The 9,200-nt window shown below is 46.0% G+C and overlaps 1 protein-coding gene across 2 annotated transcripts in view; it reads right to left on the reverse strand.

Annotated features, from left to right (window-relative positions):
• RAB43 (RAB43, member RAS oncogene family) overlaps positions 1 to 8,955 on the reverse strand; it is a 67,297-nt gene extending 58,342 nt beyond the window's left edge. Inside the window, exon 1 of one of the 2 annotated variants that reach the window (XM_075939658.1) lies at positions 8,614 to 8,955. In XM_075939658.1, coding sequence (XP_075795773.1) covers positions 8,614 to 8,826 — 213 coding nt within the window. In that variant the 5' untranslated portion in view covers positions 8,827 to 8,955. The remainder of the gene's footprint in view (positions 1 to 8,613) is intronic. The other variant, XM_006125840.4, reaches the window with a different exon arrangement.
• Between the last annotated feature and the right edge of the window lie 245 nt (positions 8,956 to 9,200).

Below are 9,200 nucleotides of genomic sequence, written 5' to 3' on the forward strand. Positions count from 1 at the left end.
CCCACCACCAGTCATGCTCACAAGGTACCCAGACAGCTAGCTCATGATTAAGCCACAAAGTACCTTAGTGTCCTCAAACCAGGTGAAAACAAACACTGTCTGGCCTAAGTTGCCTGCAGAATTGGATCTGGTAGGCATCCTCAGGCATGTCTAACTTTACTCAAAATGGGCAAGGATGGGAAAGACCCTGATAACCTTTAGTTCAGTGGTCAGAGCGCTCACACAGGAGATGGGAGACCCTAGTTAAATTTCTCCCTCTGCTTGGGGTGGAGAAGGGATTTGAATGGATTTCCCATCTCTCAGGTGAGTCCTGAAATGTATGATTATTTTTCACTCTCTCTCTGGCCCAATGGCTTCAACAGGAGAGACTGAGAGAGCCCCACTTCAGCCAATCCCAGAGTTCAGGGCATAAGGGAGATAAACCACCCACCCACTCAACTCTGATTTCGTGTAGAGTTGGGTACCATCTACTGCCAATCTAACAAGAAACGACTTAGGCACCTGACTCCAGAAGAAGGCTCCTGGCCGTGGATCCAAAGCAAATATATGAATCTCCTTCCAGCTCAGATTTAGACACCTGACTCTTGGGAGGGGTGAGGCTTAGGAAAGACTCCTCTCCTTAGTATCTGCTTTGGCTAGCCCAGCTGGGAGAGGGCACTGGTTTTTACAGATCCCATTCTGAGGTTCTGCCTCTCTTTACCTGCACTGTAAAGGGAACTTGGGCACCTAACATAGGGTTTGTGGAGGACACTACTATTTCTGCCCTTTGTTTCTCTTCCTTCCCTGTCTTTGTGTCTCATCTGTTCTTTCCTCTATTTCTGTGCTGCAACTTCCAAATCATAACCCTCTGTGAACCTCCCCTTATTCCATTTGATACAATGAAATAGTTCATATTGGCACTGATGTCCAAAGTCATTGGGATTTAGACCTGACACTCCAGATTGGGGTTGGGGAAATGTGATACTTAAGTGTAACCATGTACACGATTAACTGATGAGCCTGGGCTCATCAGTTAACCTTCATGGTTACATGCAGGCTCCTAGTATATGCAGGAAGCCAGCTTTTAAGAGGTAGCAGCATGGGGTGGGAGGCAGCTCCCCAGGAGCCGGTGCACACAGGAAGCCAGCTTTAAGATGGCTCTTTGGGCATATTGGGGGCCTGCATATTAACTGATGAGCCCAGGCGCGTCGGTTAACCATGTACTACGTGGTTACATGTTCACATCCCTATATGTGCGGGGGAGGGAGAAAGGGATCACTCAGTGGTTTGAGCATTGACCTGATAACCCAGGGTTGTGAGCTCAATCCGCGAAGGGGCCATTTAGAGATCTGGGGCAAATCTATCAGGGATGGTACTTGGTCGTGTTGTGAAGGCAGAGGACTGGACTCAATGTATTCATCATTGTGGAGCACGCATATAATATAATATATGGAGATATACCTATCTCATAGAACTGGAAGGGAGCTTGAAAGATCATTATGTAATACATACATAAACTCAGGATGAACTATTCCATTAATTCTTAAACACTGATATGAGAGAGAGCCTACAAAACAAAATAATTTAGATTTTTTTGAAATATTTTTCAAACGAAGGAAATTATTCCTTGAAGGAACAGACTCTAGTCCTTTAGACCTCAATGAGACAATCTCCTTTGACTGTATCCACACTCCCTTTTTCTCATCTCATTGAAATAACAGATTTTATCAGCTTTGTATGATTGTGGGGGGGTTGTTTGTTTGTTTGTTTGTTTTGTTTTTTGTAAGAGTGCCTCCTTTTATGTTTGGAAAATGCCCCCCTTCCACATTGCGTGTGCCATTGAAAGTATTAAATAATCTGAAAAAAAGCCATGGCCGTCTATCATACCAACACACCCTTTGTCAAAGATCAGTTCATACATTGTAACTTGGTGTTGTAAAAATCTTTAGCTTTTTATAATTAACCAGCTATTTGGTTATCTGACAATGCCCTAAACTGGGTGACTAGGCAGAAAATTAAAAGCAATCAAGTGAAGGACTATGTAGCTCCAGGGACACTACTCTTGGTGGCGGGCTGGTGGCCTTTTGAATTAAAAAGTCCAGTACTCCATAAAATTCTCTTTCACTGTTTTTTTTAAACACCTCCTCTCCCTTCTTTTGCTTTAAAAAATAAAAAGGAACTAATGACATTAACTTCAAAGTGCTAGCAAATGAACAAAGAAAGCAACTCGGGGAGGTAAGACTATTCTCTAATCTTTCTATTATTACAATCTTAATGATTATTTTTAATAACAATTGATAAAGTGTTTAGAAGTGTGATACATAAACTGTTGTCCCTATAAGACAAGGACAGTTATCAGTCTCCCTGATTAATGCTCTGATCCCTCATTCAAATCTCTGCAAGAAGATTTCTGAAGATAAGATCTGTGGGTGCACAAAGGTTTGTCTGCATAGGTCCTACAACAGAATTGGGGCCTATGATATTTACTGTATCTTCACATAAACTTTGCAGATACCCAACTTTGGGGCTTAATGGACAACTATAGGCAAATGCACTTTGCCTGCTCATCTGCAGGCCACTACTTGTTCTGAACTATTCACTCTACTACAGGCAGTCCCCGGGTTACGTACAAGATAGGGACTGTAGGTTTGGGTATGTCTACACTACCCCGCTAGTTCGAACTAGCGGGGTAATGTAGGCATACCGCACTTGCTAATGAAGCCCGGGATTTGAATTTCCCGGGCTTCATTAGCATAAGCGGGGAGCCGCCATTTTTAAATCCCCGCTGCTTCGAACCCCGTGTAGCGCGGCTACACGGGGCTCGAACTAGGTAGTTCGGACTAGGGTGCCTATTCCGAACTACCGGTACACCTCGTTTCACGAGGAGTAACGGTAGTTCGGAATAGGCACCCTAGTCCGAACTACCTAGTTCGAGCCCCGTGTAGCCGCGCTACACGGGGTTCGAAGCAGCGGGGATTTAAAAATGGCGGCTCCCCGCTTATGCTAATGAAGCCCGGGAAATTCAAATCCCGGGCTTCATTAGCAAGTGCGGTATGCATACATTACCCCGCTAGTTCGAACTAGCGGGGTAGTGTAGACATACCCTTTGTTCTTAAGTTGAATTTGTATGTAAGTCGGAACTGGTACATATTGTAGGGGAAACTCTAGCCAAACATTTCTCCAGAGCTCAGTTTTATTCTCCCACACCTCACTTCCCTCAGTCCTTTATTCTCAAGCTGAGGTGTCTGCTGAGAAAAGCCGCTCCGCGTCTCCCTGGTCTGCTGGGGGGGAGCAGCTAGTGCAGGGTTGCCTCACCCTGTTTGTAAGTAGGGATCCGATGTAAGTCGGATTCATGTAACCCGGGGACTGCCTGTATTGCTTCAATTTTGGCATTCACTGTTTAAGTGAGAAAGAAGTCTGAGAAGTTCTATTCAGTACACAGCAACGTAAGAAAACCCAACAGGTGTTTATACAGAACTTTAACATGCATATCAGCTGATGTGTATTTTTCTAACAAACCAGTAGGTGAGTGTCATTTTTAAAATGGCCAGTCTGTCAACCGATCCCAAAGCTTCATGTCAGATTTAATCCATGATTTTTGTAAATTTCCAGCCAAAATAAATTGCTGTAAGTGATAAATGAATAGAAACTAATGAAATTTTGTTACCATGCTAATAATGATTTATGGATCTGTCCTTTGTTATCTCTGCCAAATGCTTTCTGTTACTCATTGAGAACAAATGATTGTTTTACTGATGGGAGTATTACCATGTACTTCAGTAGGGAGCAGTTAGGTTGGATACAGCTCATCAGAGTTTCTTCCTGGCAGGCTGCTGCTGCTATTGTATTTACCTGCACCTCCACAGGTTTAGGTGATTGCAACTCCTGCTGGACATGGATCGCTGTTCCCGAGCAATGGGAGTTGTGGAAAACAGTGTCCTGTCCGTGCCGCTTCCCACAGCTCACATTGGCTGGGAAGGGCAATCAATGGCCAACGGGAACTTCAAGCACTGTACCCATGGAAGCGCAGGTAAATGTATAGGGATGGCGGCCCATCAGAGGCTAACTCTAACGAACCGCCGCCGTCTTATTGCCCACCCCGACTTAGACCAATGCTGAACACTCTTAAAATCACATCATCTGTCCTCATGGGTGTAATCTGGTCAAAAGGATACAGTTAGGTCTTATACACTACAACTTTTAACCATGCTGAATTGGGTTCCCTGGCACTGCTGTTGCTAGAGATTCGGCCAATTTTTAATAGAGCTGGTTGGAAAAAAAAATCAGATGAAATGTTCAGCAGACTATTTGATTTTTGACAAAGTTCCAGTCAGGCAGGATTCAGTTGGTTTCCTGGTAGCTTGCCCACCTGCCGGTTCTTAATTTATAATGAAAGAAGTGCCAAGACTCAAGGAATTTTTTAAAAACTTTCATAAACGACACAGCAAGCCCAGAGGTGCCTGGACTATGACCTGCCAAGTCTAGATGAACTGAGGCTCAGCTCTGGCACAAATTAAGCACTGCACCTGGCTACTTGGCAACTTGCCTGCATTGGATCTGACTGCGGAAGAAAGAGGGAGGGAGAGGACTTCCAGGGTCTACAGCAACCCACCAAGCAGACAGCCCCAGAGCTGAGACCCCATTCCATTTCATCAAGAATAAAGGCTGATTATATCAAAAAGGCAATGAAGAAAAAAAGCAGATAAAATATCTTTCCAAATGCCGAAAGGGACATAAACTTTGGGTCACAGAAAGAATCTCGTTTTAAAGTTTGTTGCTTGCAGGAATAAAGTTGAGGATTCTGCAAGATGTTCCTTTCCCCCTGCCAACCCTAATCAGCAAAAGCCCGGCTCGGAGGGAGATACTTCTGTAAACGTTCAACCTGGAAATGTTTCTGGAAACCCTAAATAATTGCAATTAAGACATATAATTTCCTAAACTGCAAGGGAAATTAAGCAATGTTTTTAAAAAAAGCTTTGCGTTTGAATTCTCACTCAAATCACAACAGCTTGCATTCCACTGTGTTGTGATACCACCTCTGCTGTGATGTAGAATGAAGTCAGAGAATCAAGTATATGGTATGAATCTTAAGGATATGCTGTAGTTCTGAGAAGGACTTTTAAAGATGAGTTTATTTACCAAAGGATATAACAATAACTTTTCAATACTTCTCATAACTACACCATTTTCTAAAAAGAATCCCAAAAAACAACTAACCATCTACATGGAGAAATTCCAATCAGTAGAGAAATCCCCAGTCACTGTGAAGTCAAAGCAGCACAGAAGTAATATTGCAGGAGCATCTGAATAGCCAAACAACAATTATTTCAATAGCGTTTAGTAAACACCCCTTTCTTTTAGGGTATTCTGTACAGTTAGCCTACATTTTAAAAGAAAAACCCTCTTTCAGGTTATCTTTTCAAAATGGAAAATCTGCAGCGTCTTGCATGATCTCACCAGAAATGTGTTAATCTGTGACATTTACTTGTACAGGATTGTTTCCACAAAAACTGTGAGATGCTGAGCTTAAATAGTCAGAATAAGAATCCTCCCTGCCCTGCAGGAATCATCATAACCTGCACTGAAACCAAGTTTGTTGAATACATAAGGCCTATCAGTTTCATAATGTCCCATTTAACTCCAAGTTGTATCTGTGGTTACAAAATGAAAATAAAACGCCTCCCTCTTCTCAGTTTCCTGTAACATGCTGAACAAACTTATTTAGAAACAATGAGTAGTCCTATGGAACCTATTTAGGTTAAATGTGCCCAAGCCATCCTCAAGAGCTGAAGACTGCTAGGTAAATTTCGAATCCAGAGCTGGATCCAAATGTCACAGTTAGTCAATGTTCAATAGGCCAAACAAAAGTCTCTCATTTGGGAATGTTCTGATCCATCACTAATTCTGACCAAAATGTAGAGCCAACTAAAGTATGTCTACTAGCCACTAGCAGACATGACTAAATACATATTGTAGATTAATTTGCCTTTTAGTGGTGAATTAGAGATTATTTTTCTTATAGTCAGTTCTTCTGCAATAACTAAGGAGTTCAGTTTAGTGCCTGAACTGGAGCTGCCCAATTCTCAGTGTCCCTAGCAGAGACACCTGGCACAAGAGATACATTTCTCTCTTTTTATATCTGGCATTTAAATGAGCCAAGTTTCAGTATAAGAGGGAAAACCCCACTTCCTAGCTGGTGAAAAGCAAGAAAGAGGAACTAATAAAAGTAAAAAAAAAACAAAAAACAGAATGATACTTTTTTTTAGAGTGGCTAGAAACCTCAACTGCTTACTCTAGCTGTTCAGACAGAACTGGAACCAGAAAAACAAAACACCTGCAAAGGAAGTAAACAGCCTAATCTTTGAGCTGTCCATAGAAACCTTTCCCCTTGCTGTAAGTTCCTCATTCCTTTGAGCATTCTCATCTGTCATCTTTTTCTGTTCCTAGCATTGTTGCCCAAAATGCACACCAAAACCATTCTGAAGGAAGAAGAATTGATTAGAGCAGAATTTCTCAACCTTTTTTTATAAAGTACCCCTTTAAAAACATTATCAGTACTCCCAGTACCTACAGTTTTCAGACGCACACATTTTTTTCTACCATTGCAACACATTTGTTTAAACAACTTAATCGTAGCCGGGTGGGAAATGAAATTTCTGGGTGTAAAAAGTACAAAAATAATAAAGCGCTGTAAAACTTAAAAAAATTCAGTTTTCTCCAAATTTCAGGTGTGTTGATGTACCCCCCGGACTTCTCTTGAGTACCCCTAAGGGTACTTGTACCACTGGTTGAAAAACACTGGATTAGAGGACCTGGGACCCTACCTTGACACATAGCTGAGACACAAACTAAAATACAATTGCAATTACAATATTTATGTAACACTTTCATACTAAAGAGGCCCTGCTGCGGGCTGTGACCAAACTGAGATCTGCTCAGCTCCTGGGAAAAAGGGAAGGAAATGAGCCAATATGGCTGCATGCTACCTAGCTTCAAGAGCAAAGCCATGCTCCGGGAAGATCAATGGTCCCCATGTATGCACAAGCTGAGCCTGGGCAGATGCAGACCACTTGATGTTTGGCTGGTGCTACCTTGGTGCCTGCCTGGCTACCTGTGCCACCACCAAATCACCCTGCACATGTCTAGGAGCCCTGTGGCCCACCTGGGTGATTTAAAAGGGCCCGAGGCTCCTAGCCACCACTGTCGCAGCAGCAGCAGTTGGGGGCCTCCAGGCCTTTTTAAATCACCCCTGGGAAATACCCCCTTTTCCCTTTCCTCTCTCCCATCAGGTGGTCTGTTCTGGAGATCACTGGATGACTGGGCTAGTCCACAGAATAAGCTTGAGCAGCTTCAAGGCTTGGGGTGTTCAGCATCAAAGAATAAACAGATGAAGTGTAGTGTGCTACAGCCATATTTTCCCTCTTTTGAATTTCCCCCAGAAATGGTCTGTCCATCTGTGCCACGGATACAATGGGGCTATTTCTCAGAGAGTTGATATGCCAGTTTTGTGTGGCACCCATGTGGCCACATGGCTGAAATACAGGGGATGGAGAGGTCAGAATTCAGGTCTCTGAATCATTCTGTTCTGTAGAAAATGTCTCTCAAAGTGGCTTTGTGAAGGGTTCCTTGTATAGAGAGAGAGAGAGAGTGTGTGTGTCAAGGTCACATGTAAAATATTTAGGACAAAAAAAATCTTTATTTTAACTACCCACCCTGCAACCTCAGTCTGCGCTCTGAAATTTAAGCTGTGTCCTTGGTAGCGTGTGTGTCCTCACCAATAACCAAAACTGACACACTGTCTTGAAAACTCTGCCCTGAGAATGTAGCTTGCTGCTGTTGAAGTGTGAGCAGAAACCAGACAATGCCACAGTTGTAAAGGTAAACTTAAATTTTGTCACACCCCCAACGGGGAGTAGATCTTTGAAGTAAACTAAAAGTATCGCTTCTGAACACAGCAGCGCTTTGTCCTGTCCGGGCGCAGCGATCCCGCACAGAACTCTGAAATGCAGCCGCCCATTTGAACTTTCAAACAAGAAAGCGTACACATAGAATAATAGGACTGGAAGGGACCTCGAGAGGTCATCGAGTCCAGCCCCCCGCCCTCAAGGCAGGACCAAGCTCCGTCTACACCATCCCTGACAGATGTCTATCTAACCTGTTCTTAAATATCTCCAGAGAGGGAGATTCCACCACCTCCCTGGGCAATTTATTCCAATAACACAACCCAACACATTCATAGAACCAGTCTCAGGAGTGCCCACCTTTTGGACAGTTCCGCTGTGATCACCCTACCTGTGCAGGGAGCAGGGGCAGTTTACAGACTCCCAGAGGGACACGCTGGGAGGGGGGAGGTTTCCCGGCAAGTTCAGGAAAAGGACGCGACTTGTCTGAGGGCTCTCCCTCCCTGGAGCGACCCGCATGAGGCAGGGACAGGCCGTTTGCTGCCAGCCAGGGTCTCCTTCCTCTCCCTTTCCCCACCCTCCCGGCCCGGCGCTGGGGCAGCAGGCAGGCCACGAGAGGGGGGCAGAGTCACGCTCCCGCTGCGGCCACTGCCTGCCCCTCCCGGGCCTTGTCCCAGCGGGCCGGGCGCCCTCAGGCTGCGGTTCAGGCCCCCCGGGCGGCGGGGCCGCTCACCTTGACGCGCTTGCCCTGCAGCTCCAGGCTCTTCATGGTGAAGTCCACGCCGATGGTGCTGCCCTGGCGCTCGGCGAAGGCCCCGGTTTTGAAGCGCTGCACCAGGCAGGTTTTGCCCACGCTGGCGTCGCCGATCAGCACCAGCTTGAAGAGGAAATCGTAGCGCTCCTCCGGGTCCGGGCCTGCCGCCCCCAGCGCCGGGGGGCCGGGCATGGCCGCGCCGGGCTCGGCTCCCTCAGCCTCCGCCGCGGGGCGCCGGGCTCTGCGCAGCGCCGGGCCGGGCCTCGCCTCGGGCCCGCCTCTGCGCCCGCCCTCCTGGCACGGCCCGTCACACGGGGAGCCTGAGCGTGCTCGCCAGCCGCGCCCCCGCAGCCCTGGCCTCGGCCACGGGGAGCAGCCCCAGCCACCTCCCCGGGTCACTGGTGTCAGCCCCGCTTTGGGGTTGGGACACCCTTTCTGCCAGGCCTTGTACACACAGGCCGTGTCGACACTGGGCCACTTAGTCCGGAAAATCAGCCGCTTTTCCGGAATAAGCTGCGAGCTGCCTACACTGGCCCCTTGAATTTCCGGAAAAGCACTGACGCTCT

The sequence above is a fragment of the Pelodiscus sinensis genome, chromosome 11 (assembly GCF_049634645.1).
Source record: "Pelodiscus sinensis isolate JC-2024 chromosome 11, ASM4963464v1, whole genome shotgun sequence".
Classification (NCBI taxonomy): Eukaryota; Metazoa; Chordata; order Testudines; family Trionychidae; genus Pelodiscus; species Pelodiscus sinensis.